The sequence below is a fragment of the Mastigoproctus giganteus genome, chromosome 12 (assembly GCF_048544385.1).
Source record: "Mastigoproctus giganteus isolate SK-2022 chromosome 12, ASM4854438v1, whole genome shotgun sequence".
Classification (NCBI taxonomy): Eukaryota; Metazoa; Arthropoda; class Arachnida; order Uropygi; family Thelyphonidae; genus Mastigoproctus; species Mastigoproctus giganteus.
The window spans coordinates 14089617-14106138 of NC_143586.1; the positions used below are offsets into that span (position 1 = coordinate 14089617).

General features: G+C 36.5%; 1 protein-coding gene across 2 annotated transcripts in view; it reads right to left on the minus strand.

Moving 5' to 3' along the window:
- Positions 1-16522, minus strand: part of LOC150076718 (putative ATP-dependent RNA helicase DDX17) — a 244366-nt gene that overhangs the window by 157974 nt on the left and 69870 nt on the right. For both annotated transcript variants that reach the window (XM_090385598.1, XM_090385599.1), the window contains exon 4: positions 3731-3864. In XM_090385598.1, the coding sequence (XP_090241724.1) occupies positions 3731-3864 (134 nt within the window). The remainder of the gene's footprint in view (positions 1-3730; positions 3865-16522) is intronic.

A 16522-nucleotide genomic window follows, 5' to 3' on the forward strand; every position in this document is an offset into this window, starting at 1 on the left:
AAATACTCAAGGTGTGGCCTAACTGTGGCTGTGTACAAGGGAATAATCACCTACTTATACCTGCTAGCAAAGTTTCTATATCGTTGACAAGTTAGATAGTATGAACCAGAGCTGTAATGCTCAATACGTTCTACGTTGATATCAATATTTGTATTCATATTGATATCAATATGAATATTGATATCAATATGAGGCCAAAATAACTTAGTGTCCAATGTAATTATACACAACTATTAATTGCAGAAACCGTAGAAATTAAATTACACGAGAATTCTGTTAATGTTCGCCGGCCATATCTCATCTCCAATTCATGGGCTTTTACACGCATGCACGACAAAAAATAATCTCTATTTAAGTTTCATGCTCATCCCTATGCGGTAATCTTCATTCCTGTGATCCAACATATGGTCGAAGAGCATTGTCAGCTTCAGGAAGGAAAATTGTTTTGCAATTTTTTTTATTAAATTCTTTTAATTAATTTTCTAATTTTTAATTGCATTAAATTGATTTTTAATTATTTGTTACTCTAATGTAAGATTTTCGATTTTTTCGTCTGGAGAGTATTGTACAGAAGTGTTCTACTTACTATATTGAGGTAACTTCTTTTATTATTTTACAAATATCATTGACAAATACCCATAAGCTGTTCTGGCAGCATATCTGCACTGCTCAGAGAATTTTTTAATTTTCTTCAGTCTTTTTCATTTTCCACCACCCTGAGAGTAGTACTACACCCAAGACAGTAATACCATAGTAACTTGATAAGTTACTCTGGGATTACTGCTACCCTTGCATGTTTCAAGCTTCAACTGCCATTTCTCAGCCCATGACCCAATTGTCCTAGATCTTGTTGCAGTAGCTCACCATGATTAATGTCATTAACAACCCTGCCAACCTTTGTATCAGCTGCAAACTTTGACATTAATCTGATATACCTTCATCAATATAGTAATAGCAACAGTATTCACCATATAGTGCAAGGAAGTCAAAGCTTTTTGCTGAACTGGCTCAAAAAAAACAAAAAAAAAAAAACCCACAAGTAGATAAGTAAATACAAATTATATGCTTCCCTCCTCATACAGGTAACTATCCATTTGACCTTTGAATTTATTCAAACTGTTAGCCTTAACTACATGCGAGGGCAACTTGTTACAGCAATCAACAACTCACTAGCTAAAAGAAAACTTTCTACAATCCAATCTAAACCTTAATTATTGTAATTTGAATTCATGGCCCACAGTTCTGGAATCCTTTATAACAGTGAAAATTCCACCTTCATTCATTTTACTAATCCCTCAGTGCCATATAAACCTCAATCAGATCACCTCTGAGGTGCCTGGTTGCCAAGCTCTTTACCGCACCTAATCGGAGTCTTTCCTTGTATGGTCATCTTTTGCCAATCTCACCACACACACTATTCCAAATGTGGTCTTACAATTACTTTATACAGTTGGATTATGACATCTCTATCTCTACAGGATAACGTTCAATAAATCATCGATAGGACACCATGGGCTTTCCTTTTCCTGGCTGTCTGTTTACACTGTTCAGAAAACTTCATATCAGCCCATACTGTAACTCCCAGATCCCTTTTCTCCTCCACTGTTTTTAACTGAATCCCACCAAGTGTATGATTTATTTGTGGGTTGCTTTTCCCCAAGTGTAAGACCTTGCATTTTGCTGAATTAAAACATAGCTGCCACTTCTCTGACCATCTTTGAAGTCTGTTCAAGTCATCCTGAAGGAGCACTGCTTGGCACTGAACATTAATGAATCTGCCAATCTTTATGTCATCTGCAAATTTGGACATCCCACCTTTTATCCCTTCGTCAACATTATTTATGAAAATGAGAAACAACAGTGGTCCAAGAACTGATCCTTGAGGGACCCCACTCCTGACATTACTCCAATCTGAAGAATATCCATTAATCACAACCTTCTTCCCTGCTGCCACTCAGCAATCCATCTTAGAACCTTACCAGTAACCCCAATCTGTCCAAGCTTATACAGTAAACTCTTAGGAAAGAACAAGTCAAATACTTTGCTAAAATTCAAACAAACTATGTCGAAATTGTATCCTACATCCAGCTCATGAATAAGTAACTATGTCAAAATATCCTACAAAGTTAGTTAAATGCGATTTTCCCTTAACAAATATCATTAATAAATATTGAAACATCAATGGGCCCATTAAGAGCAGTGCCCGTTGATAACCATTCTGTCTTCTCCCACTCAACCATCCCTTTATCCATAGCAGCAACTTTCCAATTAATGCCACATTCCTTGAGTTTGTACAGCAGTCTTTTTTTTGTGCAACAGTATTAAAAGCCTTCTGAAAATCAACTATATGATATCAAAATATTTTTTGCATCCAATTCCTTTGTTACTGTATCATAGTATCCTATCAGATTTGTCAGACAAGTCCATTCCTTAACAAATCCATGCTGTGACTGCAGTATAATTGCATTCCTGTTTCGATGGTCCTGAATTACTTCTTTGACCAATAACTGCATTATTTTCCTTGGAACAGATGTTAAGCTAACAGATCTGTAATACTTGTCACCTTTTGATCCCCATTTGTGAATTGGGGATGCATTCACACATCTCCAATTTATAGAGACTTGCTTTGAATCCAAGCATGCTCTCATAATTATAGCTAAGGGTCTGTTACCTCTTTTGCTACCTCCCCTAATATACCTGGATAGATCCTAACCACTCCAGGTATCTTTTTTATGTTTAGCTTCAACAATTTCTCTTTCATTTTCCTTATGGTTAACACAAAATAATATAGCTCTCATCATTTAGCATTATTGGGGAACAATTAGAATATGATAAACTTCTGGCATCTGCTTCTTTAAAGAATTCCTCATGTGGGAATGTAGATGCAAAATACGTATGCACTTTATCTGTTATAACCTGAGCATGTCATTAACAGTTAACATCAAATAGTCCAATGTGATTCAATCCCTTCCTTCTACTATTAATATAAGCATAGAAGTTTTTGCTGCTTTTCTTTACATTCTTTGCCAGAGACTTCTCATAATCTGCTTTAGGTTGTGACTTGATTAGACTAATTTATATCTACCACAGGCTTCTGAATTACTTCATAATTCATATGTATCCCATGCACTTTTTATCTCTGCCACTTGTCTCAATAGTTCATCTGACATCCGTTTAGGTATAAGTCTTGAACAGTATTTCTTCGTTGGTATGAAAAGCCTAGTAGCTTCTATGATTACTTTCCTGAATGCTTCCCATTCAGAATTTGTTGTTGGTAACATCAGTTGGCCCGACTGCATAAATTTAAAAACTGTCCGAGACTACTGTAGTAAATAGATTATGGTTCCCAAAATTTGATTACTAAATGGAGAACCTCTACACCTCAGGAGATGCTGGACCACCTTGTGAGGTATAGTGATAAACATTGTACTGCTCACCCACAAGAAGAGTGGAACAACTCAAAAAAAACCTTCATTTTCAAGTATAATAAATTGCCAAAAAGCATTTTTTTTTTAAATAAGAAAAGTGTCCCAACTAAAACTCTAATAACAGAAAGTACATGATGAATATTTCCATAGAATACACTAATATGGAACGTTGCTTCTGGGAATGGGAGGAGGAGGACAACTTTGGAGTCATGTCACTTTTCTTGCAAATGAGCAATAAGAGCATTTACACTATATTTCAAATTTCACTTTTTTTTTTTTTGTTTCTTCTTTAAAATACTTACTGCTAATGTTTTGCCAGATCCAGTCTGTGCTATTCCTACCATATCCCTACCACTAAGGGCAATTGGCCACCCTTGGGATTGAATAGGAGTAGGATTTTCATATTGCTGTCGTCGGACAACATTCATAACAAAATCTGAAAGAAAGTAGTTTTGATTATCTACAGGATTAAGGAAAGAGCTGTGGATATACACTTAAGTAAAGTATTACTTAAATTGATATGCAATTTTCTTAAAGTAAAATTACCACCTTTATGATCTGAATATACAGCAGAACCTTGAACACCATTTTTGCACATACTATACATTATAATGATTAAAGCATTGTAGTTCCCAGGGAAAAATTAAACTCCTTCAAAAAGACAAAATTAAATTACACTGAGCTATGCAGACTTCTACATGGTTTCTGTTATGACCTCAATCACCAATTCTGTCTTTTGATTATGACTGCATCTCACCTCATTGGGTGAGATGCTTGCCTTCTTGACTATTCTGATAAGTTCTGATCAATTATTGATTTATCCTTTTCAATATAAACCCCCTGTCATAACATTTTACTGTCTTGGGGTACTTCCACATGCATATCTATACTTTTTTTTTTTTTTTTTTACATGGCAACAAAGAGTTTTATTTATATAGCCTAAAGCAGTGTTCCATTTATAAGAATTTATTTTTAGTTTAGATATAAACCCATTCTCTTTCTCAGACAACAAACTAAAAGAGATCAATTTAAAAAAAAAAAAGTATATATGAAAATTTGCTTCAACCAGAGTAACTGATTGTTGGAACAAACTACTATCTGGCATTGTGGAAGTGCATAGTTTGAATAAATTTAAGAAAGAATTAGATAAATTATTAGAGATGGGCAGATGAGAGAGAGAATAGTTGGTTTTTTTTCTTTTGCTGATGCTATATAACATTGCTTCCTTGTATCACTTGCCATTACTGATATCGAGCATATTTTTGTTTTATTTTGAAGTGTAACAATGTTGGAATGTAAATAATTTTTATGGAATATTTTGAACATAGCCATTGTTCTGTATAATAAAGCTGCATGAAAAACACTGGACTAAAGTGCAATTAAATAAATAATTTACACATTAAATCATGATTACTGAACATGGTTTATTAACTGATAAGTAGAAAGATTTAGCTGATCAAAGAAAGCCTGTGACTGAGTACTGGATTAGGTATGGATTCTGAAGTTCAGTTCAATTCAATCTCCCGCCCAATGCCTTATTACACATTGAGCAGATCCCCTGTGAGATGCCTTATTTCCAAACTCTGTAACCAATACCTTTGTAACCTCTCATCTGGATGCTCCTTGACTACTAATTTTACTACACTACCCATTTGTCTTTGGACTCTTTCAAGAAGTTCAATGTCTTTCATTAAATTCAGTTCTCACCACTCACTTGTATAAGGGAACTATAACCTCCTGTTCCCCAGATGCAGATCAAAACAGGAAGGAAACATAACACTCACAAGATATTAAATTGCAGTGATGATTTACACATTTATATTAAAATACAGGCACTGGACTTTTCAAACAATATGCTTTAAAACATTAGCCTGTCTAAGATCTCTTGATCTGCATGTGTGTGTGTGTGTGTGTGTGTGTGGATTATTTCAGAAATGTTTAGTCAAAGTTTTGTTTATAATAATGGCTTTGATATTTAGACTTGGCTGTCAAGAGCATTTCTAAAACTTTACCAGAAAGCCATCTGCAGTGTTTTTTTTTTTTTTTTTTTTAAATCTGGATGAATATTCTCTCACCATCAACACTACTAAAGGGAATCATTAAAATGGGACTTAGTTATATTTCAAGCTCCCTTATGCTACCAAGATACCACAAAATATTTATTTTCAATGACATCGAGAAATACTGAAAACTTCATGTTCTTTCTTTCTTTCTTTCTTTCTTTTTTGTGAAAACCATTTATTCAATTTGGTTCAAAAAACTTGCCTCACCCCCCAAATATGAGAGTTAATGCATTCACTGCTTCCTCCCACTTCAAATTTTTAATCCACTTGGAGGGGAACCCAACCTACTTTTAGAACTTTTTCTTACAATTTGACAGAAGTAAAACTGGATATTTTTGTCAAGCAACCTTTACCATAGGCTGGATAATTAGCATTAGTAAAGGCATATGATGCAAGAAAGCAAGCTTATGCAGCATCAGCCAAAAAAAAAAAAAAACCCACTCCCATTTCACCCCTCCGTTCATTCAAAATACCTGTCAAGCTGAGGCTTAAATTTATTTAGGCATCAACTTCCACAACACAGGATGTCTGTTTCACCAACCAACTACCCGCTGGCTAAAGGCAAATTTCCGCACATCTATCCTACATCTATCTTTCCTCAATTTGAATTTATGCCCTCTCAGGTGATTATTCTGAGAAAGAGGAAGAATCCGATCAGCATTGAGCATACTCAAACCATTCAAGGCTTTATACACCTCTATCAGATCACCTCGCCGGTGCCTAGTCTCCAGACACTGTAATTTGCAAAACTTAAGCCTTTCTTCGTAAGAGAAACTCTTTGTTCCATTCACTAATCTTGTTGCCCTTCTCTGTACTCGTTCCAGCAGCTCTAAATCCTTGAAATGAAGCCTCCAGACCTGCATGCAGCACTCAAGGTATGGCCTGACCATTGCCTTATACAAGAGAATAATCACCTAATTATCCCTGCTAGAAAAATTCCTGTATATCATTGAGAAGACACCATGAGCTACTCTTGCAGCCCGTCTGCACTGCTCAGAAAACTTCATATCTGCCTGCTTATTATTATTAATATTTTTTTATTTCAAAAGGAATATCCATTTACAGCTATGCAGCTAGAGGACACAGGTTACATGATAATACATGAATTAACATGGTTACATGAATGAAAAATGACAAACTATATACAGTTTATGTACGGAGTGGTCAAGTGGTCATACATGCCTTAAACTGGCCTCTGGTTTATATGCATAAATACATCAAAAAACTTTAAATCATCGCTGTACGAGGTAAAGTTAGCATGATTTGCGGAGGAGGGGTTCTAAAGATGCAGCAAAGAGAACACCCCCCTTCAGGGAGCCCTCTGGAGCAGACAGAGTTCTGCTTTCTTATCCATAGGGTCCTGGACTGTAGGAGCTTCTTGAGAAGATCTAATAGGTGGCTAGAGATTCTGAAATAATCAGACAAAATGATGCATAGTGAAAGGATGGACAGGTTGTCAAAAGCTGCCTTAATATTGAGGAACACAATATCAAGTTGCTCTCTGTTGCTTATAGTATGTTCTATTCTGAAAAGTGCATTGATGGGGTTGGTGGTAGTGGATTGTCCGGGTAGTATACTATGGAGATATGGAGAATTATGGCCAAACAAATACTGAGTCAGGGAAAAAAAAAAAAAAAAAAATCTACAAACCTATTCCATACATCCCCTATAATGTTTTGTCTAACTCATCCTTAAATTCATTCAAACTATCCACAATATCAAATGGAAGTATGGTTCCAACAACCAGTTATTCTTTGGATGAATGAAAATTTCTATCATACAATCATCCTTTATCAATTTAAATTATGTCTTCAAGTGTATTGGAGTAAGGAGCAAGGTTGCCATCAGCATTTAGTTTACTCATCAATAAACAAGTAAAACAAAGATCAGGTTGGTTTGGTTGTTTTTTTTTATGGCACAAAAATGTCAAAGGTTATAATGCACCAGCAAAAATTTAAATTTACAAAAAAATTGAGATTTTGGTAACCTATAAAAAGGTTACCTGGTCAAAATTTGTATAATGTATATACAGTAGGCCCTCGATTTAAAGGACTAATTGGGGAAAACGGTGTCTGCTACTGCCAAAAGTCCGTTAAATCAAATGTATTTTAAAAACATATATTAATAACAAACTTACAATGTACAGGATGTATTAAAATGTTATTATAATGTATAAGTATGAATAAAATATTATAATGTATAAGTATGAATAATATATTATAATGTACATTGAGTAATTTATACACAGCACTAAAACATCTGTTAAAAATATAAAAATAAATTTACAACAGGAACCAAACTTTATTTTAATTAAACACATCAAACCTATACAATGTAACTGATGGAGTATTTCCACCTCTTTTATTTTTTTCTTAAAGCTCACACAAAATTGTTTTCAATGTGAACATTAGTTTTTTCATTTAAATCCATTTTAGAGGGGAAAAATACATTAAAATTCTTAAACTCCATTGAATAAAAACACAAAAAAAAAAAAAAAAAAAACACTAAAAAAGATGCATAATATTCAATATTAATATTAACTTAATTGAAAGAATCACAATTGGAGTCAGAAACAACTGTCATATGGAGGGAGAGGTGTTAATTCCTTGCTGGTAGAGGGTTTTCGTGAAACACATCCAGTTGATGAAGTGGTCTTGAAGAAATCAAGCTTCAGTTGCCTTACACCTTGGTGCTGCTTCCTTATTACTGTAGATCAAAATTCTCTAAAATGTTCATAATAAGGAAGCACATCAGGATCTGATGATGATTCGATATAATGTATGATGTCATCCACATGTTGTCTTATGACAATTTAGGATGAGGTGCAAATGATTCTTTGTCTTTGTATCATCATCGTCCTCTTGTTCTCCAGGAAGAACATTTCCGCAATCTCTACCTCTCAGAAAAAATTTGATAGCCCGGATCACCTTCATCATTTTCGAGCCAGTGTTCCGCATTGTTCTCAGTTGCATTTATGTTGCCGGCCCTCAGAAGAGGGTCCTGAAAATTAGATGCCTCAACTCTCTCTCAAAGTCCATTTCAGGTTCTATGTCGTACAACTTCTTCCAAGCACTGGCCAAGGTAGTAATCTTCATATATTTCCACACAGCTACTAAGTTGATGTTATTTGTTAGTTATTTGGTTTTTAGGAGCATTAGCAACTAAGGCCATATTGCTCCGGGATATGCGGTGGTTATTCCCTGAATGACCTTTCCGCATCCTCCGTATTTGGTGGTGACGGGCTCGAACCCCGGTCTAATCAAGAAGCGTGTGTTACGCACTGCTGCTCCTTCCCACCTGGCTACGGAGGCGCCCACTACTAAGTTGAAGATAGCAGATTTGATGTTGTATGCATGTAAATTTTGCAGTGTCCTGGTGCCTCTTGTATCTTTTTCTGCATTTGTTTCTTCCAAAACAACCATCACCTCTTCCAAAAACTTCTTATACAACCTCTTACATGAAACAATTGCACCCTGATCCATCGGCTATATCAGTGAAGTAGTGTTAGGAGGCAGAAAAACATTTAATTCTCCCATCCCTACTAACTAGCCTCTCAGCATTAGGGTGAGCAGGTGCATTATCTAGCAGTAAAACAGCTTTTATTTCATTAGAAGGAATTTTTAGCACATCTGTCTGATAGTGTCACACATCAGACAGATGTGCTGTCTGATGTGAGACAGCTATCAGATATAAATAGGTTCTAAATTTTTCCTTTAGGACAGAAATTTTTGTCCATTAAATCAGGGGCCTACTGTATATATATATATTTTAGAGAATATGGTACCAAAGTTTGCTAGAGTTACATTTAATCGGGGGGATTCCTGGCATAAATTGATTGATTAGTTCTTTCAACCATTTATTTTAAAAAGGGGGGGGGGAGTTTTTAGTGGATTTTATTCGTCATATTCTAACTTATATTTTTAAACTCGCAGTTGCCTGACATAATGTTTACCATTACTAGAGGCTGCATGGGGTTTGATATTTCTGGGGTCGGGTTGGGGTCTATGACTGCAATCATGGGGTATTAAATTACTCGTGAGCTGATGGTACATAGAACACACTTCGAATTTAAAATTGGGTTTAAAATTTTAAATTATCATTCGTAATTTATCACATTAGAGGAGAGTTGGATAAGAAGTAATTCTATACACGGAATTAAGGTAATTCCTTTGTTTATTCTTGAATATTAATATAACACAGGATAAACTGAGCCCATAGAAACTCTTACATAGTTAGTATAATAAAGGGTTGCTACTTCGACTATTTATTCGCTTCTCCCTCTCCTTTTTTATAAAAAATTTTATAAATTATTTTATATCCGTTCATTAGTAACGTGATACTGAAATTAACAGTTAAAATGAGAGATTGGTTATTTAGTTTGATGCATGCTTACATAAATGTAACTTTAAAATATTTCGCACAAACACCACATTTCATTTTTAAGACAGTGTCTTTTAGAGAATATGGTACCAAAGTTTGCTAGAGTTACATTTAATCAGGGGATTCCTGGCATAAATCAATTAGTTCTTTCCACTTCACCTAAAATCAGTAAACTCGTGCTTGAATCATGGTTTTCAGCAAAAAGGAGATTTTTTAGACAGATACAATGTTATCGTAACAGAATTAAAAAGTACTTGCATCCCAATGATTGGACTACTTTGAAAACTTTTATTGATGTATGACATGAAGCTTTAGCAACAGAGATAAACACTAGGCATTTTAACAAACTACAAACATGTGGATGTAGGAATGTTCATAGTAATATACCTGACTCCCCTAGACATAGTTACAATGCAACTACTGATACTTTAACACAACAATCGGAACACTAATTACAATGAGATAAACTCGTTACCTTCGGAATGTAACATGTCCATTCATGATCTTAGACCAAACATTATTCCTACACAACTTTCCCCTGTTCATAATAGAGGTGACATAACGGTTTATAAGAATATCACTAATCTTTCTCTAAAAGAGACATTCAGTGTCTCTTTTAGAGAAAGATTTAAATTATAATTTACCTCCTAGTACACTTCCAAAGAAACAGTTAATAGCGGACTTAGAATTTTGTCTCAGGAACATTCCTCAAAAAAGATGTTTTAATTCAACAAGTTAATGGAATTATAAATAACCCTAAACCATCAGGTTTAACGAGATTAAATAGAAATGAGGTAAACGCATCACACAAATTAAGGAAAAACAGGGCTATTGTTATTCATAAGGCCGATAAGGGGGATACAGTGGTTGTTGTTGTTGTTGTTATTTGTTTTTTAGGAGCATTAGCAACTAAGGCCATATTGCTCCGGGAATATGCGGTGGTCACTCCCTTGACCTTTCCGCATCCTCCGTATTTGGTGGTGACGGGCTCGAACCCCGGTCTAATCAAGAAGCGTGTGCTACGCACTGCTGCTCCTTCCCACCTGGCTACGGAGACGCCGGATACAGTGGTGATTTTGAACAAAACAGTTTATATTAATAAATTACAGACAATTATATCAGATAGTTCAATCTATCAAGAGGTTGATTCTTCCGTTTTTAGCAATCTCGTCAATCAGTATAATAAAACACTTAAGATGTATCGTAAAAAGGATTACATTTCAATGGCACAATTAAAGCAATTAAATGCAGAGGAGATCATGTCTGCCCGCAGTTCTAGGTCTTCAGACCATATTCAACATGACTGCTTAATGATAGCAGTGATTGCTCACACTGTTTGCTGAGTCAGATCATACACTAAGACATGTGAAAGATGGAAAAGTGAGGGAAAAAACAGTAAAATATAAGAGTGAATATAAAGTTAGCTATTGAGAAGCAAGGCAACTAATAATGTACCTATACTTTTTGGACAAGTGAAACTGCAACTGGACACCCAATTCGGCCTATAGTCTCATAAAAATTCTGCTTTTTCAGCTTTGGCTGCACATTTATACTTCATTATCAAACCTTTTCGGCAGATACTAAGATATAGTAAAAAAAACCATGACGCTTTATACACTAATTTAATGGACCGCAGCATTGGGGAAGCACTAAACCTATTTTTGCTAGACGTAACCTCACTATACACTAATGTCAATATGCGATGGATATCATCTGGGAATTATTGAACAATAATACTATCAACATTAATAGTACCAGGTTGCCTAAAAAAGATATTTTTGAGTTAATTAAATTATTGATTGAGGCAAATTACATTTTATTTCAGGATAAAATTTATAGACAGATTTTGGTTGCCCATGGGCCTTAGTGGTGGCTGAATAAGCAGAAATTTACTTAGATAGAATAGAAAATATACACAACGCCGTTTTTACCAAAAATTACATTTTATGGTAGATACCTCAATGACATTCTCGTCATTACGGATTGTAACACTGCGAATGAGGTTTTGCAAACCCTTAAAAATGTTCACACCAGGCTGAAATTTACCCTAGAGACAGAACAGGAAGAAACTAGGACCATCAATTTCTTAAACTTCACACTTAAAAGGGAGGGAGGAAACATAAGTTTTCCTCCGTAAGCTGCGTAAGCCCACAAATACAGGAATGTTTCTTCACCACAGTAGTTATCACCCATATTCATATAAGAGGTCTATTATTCTTAAATGCATATAAATATTCAACTACACAGCTTTCCGAAAAGACAGAAATAGAGAAGTTGACAAAAATGTTTCTAAAAAGAGGATATCCCTTATCTCTATCAATATTATTAAATTGGAAGCTAAAGATAAAAAAATTAACAGACAATAACAGGATCAATAAGAAATATTTTATTACAATTCTGTATATTGAACACTGGTATAGACAACTTAATCTTTTTAGAGGTACAGAAATTAAAATAGTGGCTAAACCCACACAAACGAGATTCAATATTAAGGAATCACTCTGTAGGAGCTTCGGAATCACTCTGTATTAGGACAGATACATGACCTAATTTACAATATTACTTGTAGGGATTGTGACAGCTTATGTTGGATCTACTAGATGCGTTTTAAATTATAAGGTTAAACAGCATGAAGCATCTGTTCGTGCATGCGTGCAAATGTTTTGGAATTAGCATTTCATGCGATAAATGAAAACCATACATTTCTTTTTTAATGACGCTAAAATCCTAAATATTCAACATAATTATACTAAGCTGTTAATCACTGAAACTTTAGAAATGAAACTGCAAAGTAATTCTATAAACATCCGCTGACCATTCCTCATAACTGATTTGTGGTCGTTTGAACACATGCACACTAAAGATTACTCTCCTACTAATAATGTTACACATGTATTTCATTCGTCGGTTTTATTCCAACCTGTGATCACGATGCATATCGAAAAGTTCTGGTCCACTTCAGGGAGATGTTTTTAGTGGTTTTATTCGCCATATTCTAACATATTTTTAAACTCGCGTTTGCCTGACATAATGTTTACCATTACTAGAAGTTGCATGGGGTTTGATATTTCTAGGGTTGGGTTGGGGTCTATGACTGCAATCCTGGGGTATTAAATTACTCGTGGGCTGATGGTATGGAAAACATTTTGAATTTAAAATTGGTTTTAAAATTTTAGTTGGATAAGAAGAAATTCTATAGATGAAATTAAGGTAAGTCCTTTGTTTATTCTTGAAGTATATATATAAATAAGCAGAAGGGCAAAAATACAAGAAGGGCAAGTAAAAAGTTTAAAACTGCTGACTCAGTCATTGTCAGACAAAATCTGACTGAGTGTATAAGGCTCAATCATATGGCTAAAAGCAATAGAGCATAAAAGGCACCTGGGGTGGATGGGATCTATCCAGTTAAATTAAAGGAGACAGCAAAGAAAGTAAGCAATCCGTTAGCCATAATTATGAGAGCTTCCTTGGACTCAGGGGAGGTACCCACAGATTGGAGATGTGCAATGACAGTCTGTAAAAACATGCTTTGATAGATAAAACGGTCTAACATTGCTTGCACATAGAAGGGTCTGCAGCCCTCAGCAGAAAAGAATGCGTCAGATGACTATGTCCTATGCGGGACCGAGCAAGAACATCTTCCTCTTTACAAACCCTGCACAGCCTAGACCGCCACAATTTGATTACAAGCTTAATCTGATTGTTTGTTACCTACCCATGCCACGAGTCTTGCCATAGCGAATAAATCTATTATGGACAATTTGCCTGCAGTCTGTATGTATAGGGAACTAACAGGCCAAGATTATTCGTGAGGACTGCTGATTTGGCTGCATTATCAACCAAATCATTTCTGGTAATGCTGATGTGGCTGAGGATCAACTAGAAGTTGATGTCAAATCCACCTTCATAGAGAGAGAGAGAGAGAGAGAGAGCAAATCATCTGCTGTGTCCAGGATAGGATTTTTATCTACAGGCTTTATTAATTGCTGATAAAGCCTGTAGTGCACGCAACGAACTGGTATATATAATAACCCGATTATACTGGCGGGTTGTTGTGTTGTCCAAGGCTAACTCTATAGCATACAGTTCTGCAATGTATATGCTGCATTCAGGGGGAATCTGTTCAGATATATTATAGCCAAAAAAGACAGCTGCAGATCCCACCTATGATTCTGACCATCTGTATGCACAGGCAAGAAGTCAAATGTTTAGCTCGGTGTTGTGAGTAGAGCTGAAGGTAGACAGCGGGTGGTGTATCTGACTTCATCTACTTTTTAAAGTCACATGCTGGAGTTAGAGCATGCCAGGGTGGAAAGGATTGCTTAGGTGATAGCACAACCTTGTCTACTATGAGGTTCAGCTCTCTGAGTAGCTCCTGGACACACATATGGAATGGACGGTTGGCAGTCTGTGTATTATAAATATTTTCCCATCATGGCTCAAAAATGGATGTCCATGTGGAATGATCTTGCAGGGATTTCAGCTTAAAGGCATATTGTAGAAACAACTGTTTTCGTTGAAGCTACAAGGATGGTTAATTTGCTTCGAAATACAGACTTTGGACAGGCGATGTTCTGAAAGCACCAGCAGCAATACGAATGGCCCAATGGTGACCGGGATCGAGCCAGCAAAGTGCGCTATTTCTGGCGGATGCATATACCTGAGACCCACAATCTAATTTTGAGCGTACAAGTGCACGGTACAGATGAAGTAGAGTGCATCTGTCTATGCTCCAAGAAGTAGAAGAGAGAGAGAGAGAGAGAGAGAGAGAGAGAGAGAGAGAGAGAGAGAGAGAGAGAGAGAGAGAGAGAGAGAGAGAGAGAGAGAGAGAGAGAGAGAGAGAGAGCAGAGAATGTTAAGCCCTCTTGTGCGCTTTCTGTGTAGCTGACAAATATGTTGGAAGAATGTCAGCTTTTTGTCAAATACAAGTCTCAAGAATTTCGTCTCTGCTACTGCTGGAATGGCGCTTTGCCCAAGTCGTAATTCAGGTTTGGGGTGGGGGTTACACTTGCAACAAAAACGGATGCAACCTGTCTTCTCTGGTGAGAACCTGAAACCATTGGCCGTGGCCCAGGAATTAAGACGTTCAATGGTTTGTTGCAGTTGTCTCTCAATAACCCTCATGTTGCATGATTGAGTAAATATACAGAAGTCATCAACGTAGAGGGCATTGTATTGGAGGAAGTTGCTCGGTAATCAAGTTTACTTTAATGGCGAAAAGCATAACACTTAAAATAGATCCTTGGGGTACCACCTCTTCTTGACAAAAGGGCCAAGACAGGGTGGATCCAACTTGAACTTGGAAAAGACAGCAGGATAAAAAGTTTTTAATAAAAACAAGAAGGAGACCTCTTAGGCCAAGGTTATAAAGGTCTTTTAAAATACCAAATCTCCAAGTTGTGTCGTATGCTTTTTCCATGTCAAAGAAGATGGACACTAAGTGTTCTCTTTTTAGGAAAACACCGTGAATAGATGTTTCCAGTATAATTAAGTGGTGCAAAGTGGACCTGTTTCTTTGGATGTTATGTTATTTGGTTTTTAGGAGCATTAGCAACTAAGGCCATATTGCTCCGGGAATATGCGGTGGTCATTCCCTGACCTTTCCGCATCCTCCATATTTGGTGGTGACGGACTCGAACCCCAGTCTAATCAAGAAGCGTGTGATACGCACTGCTGCTCCTTCCCACCTGACTACGGAGGCGCACCTGTTTCTTTGGAAAGATGCAGCGAAAGCGGGAGAGAAGGTCATTTGATTCTAAGTACCATAAGAGACGAGCATTGACCATTCTCTCCAATATTTTGCACAAACAGCTAGTCAGAGCAATAGGATAATTTTTTGGAAATTTTGGATCCTTTCCTTGCTTAGGAAAAGCAAGTATAGTTGTTTGCACCAGGTGTCTGGAAACTTCTGTTCAGGGAAAATTCTGTTGTACAGAAAGAGCAGAAGGTCCATGGCCTTTGATGAAAGATGACTGACCATTTCATAATGGATGTCATATGTTACAATAGCAGTAGCCTTGGAATGGGCAAGTGCTGTTTTTAGCTTGTGGATGATAGAAGTCACATGCTGGGTGTGAACCCATTATATGGGTGGAAATCCTTTGATGTAAACTTAAGGGCCTGTTTTTCAGTGTTGTGCTTAGGGACCAGAAACTCTGGGGGAGTAAGATGATGCAGAGATGTTAGAAAACGTTTCCCCAAGAGCATTTTGCTATTGCAGTAGAGTCTGCAATAGTACATCCATTATATTCCAGGACTGATGAGGGGTGTGCTGTGTATTTTTCCTTCATTTTCCGGATTTTTTCCCAGACTACCTTAGTGCTGGTCGTCTGGGCAATAGACAACATGAAACGGATCCACGATTGCTTTTGACTCTGACGGCAGATGTAGCCTGCATTAGCTCATGCACATTTCAAGGCTAAAAGGTTGGCCATAGTAGGATATCATTGGAATATCCCCTGAGCTTTGTTTTGAGCCTTTTTTTGCTGCTGTGCATTCTGGATTCCACCATGGTTGAGAAAAAGGTGGAAACCAGGTGGATGTTGTTGGATTTTTAGTTGCATGGATGATACTTTCTTTTATGTATGTGACTGCATCGTTGATAGGCTCCTGACTGACTGTGGAGATATCAAAATGCCAGGTGTTGAAAAG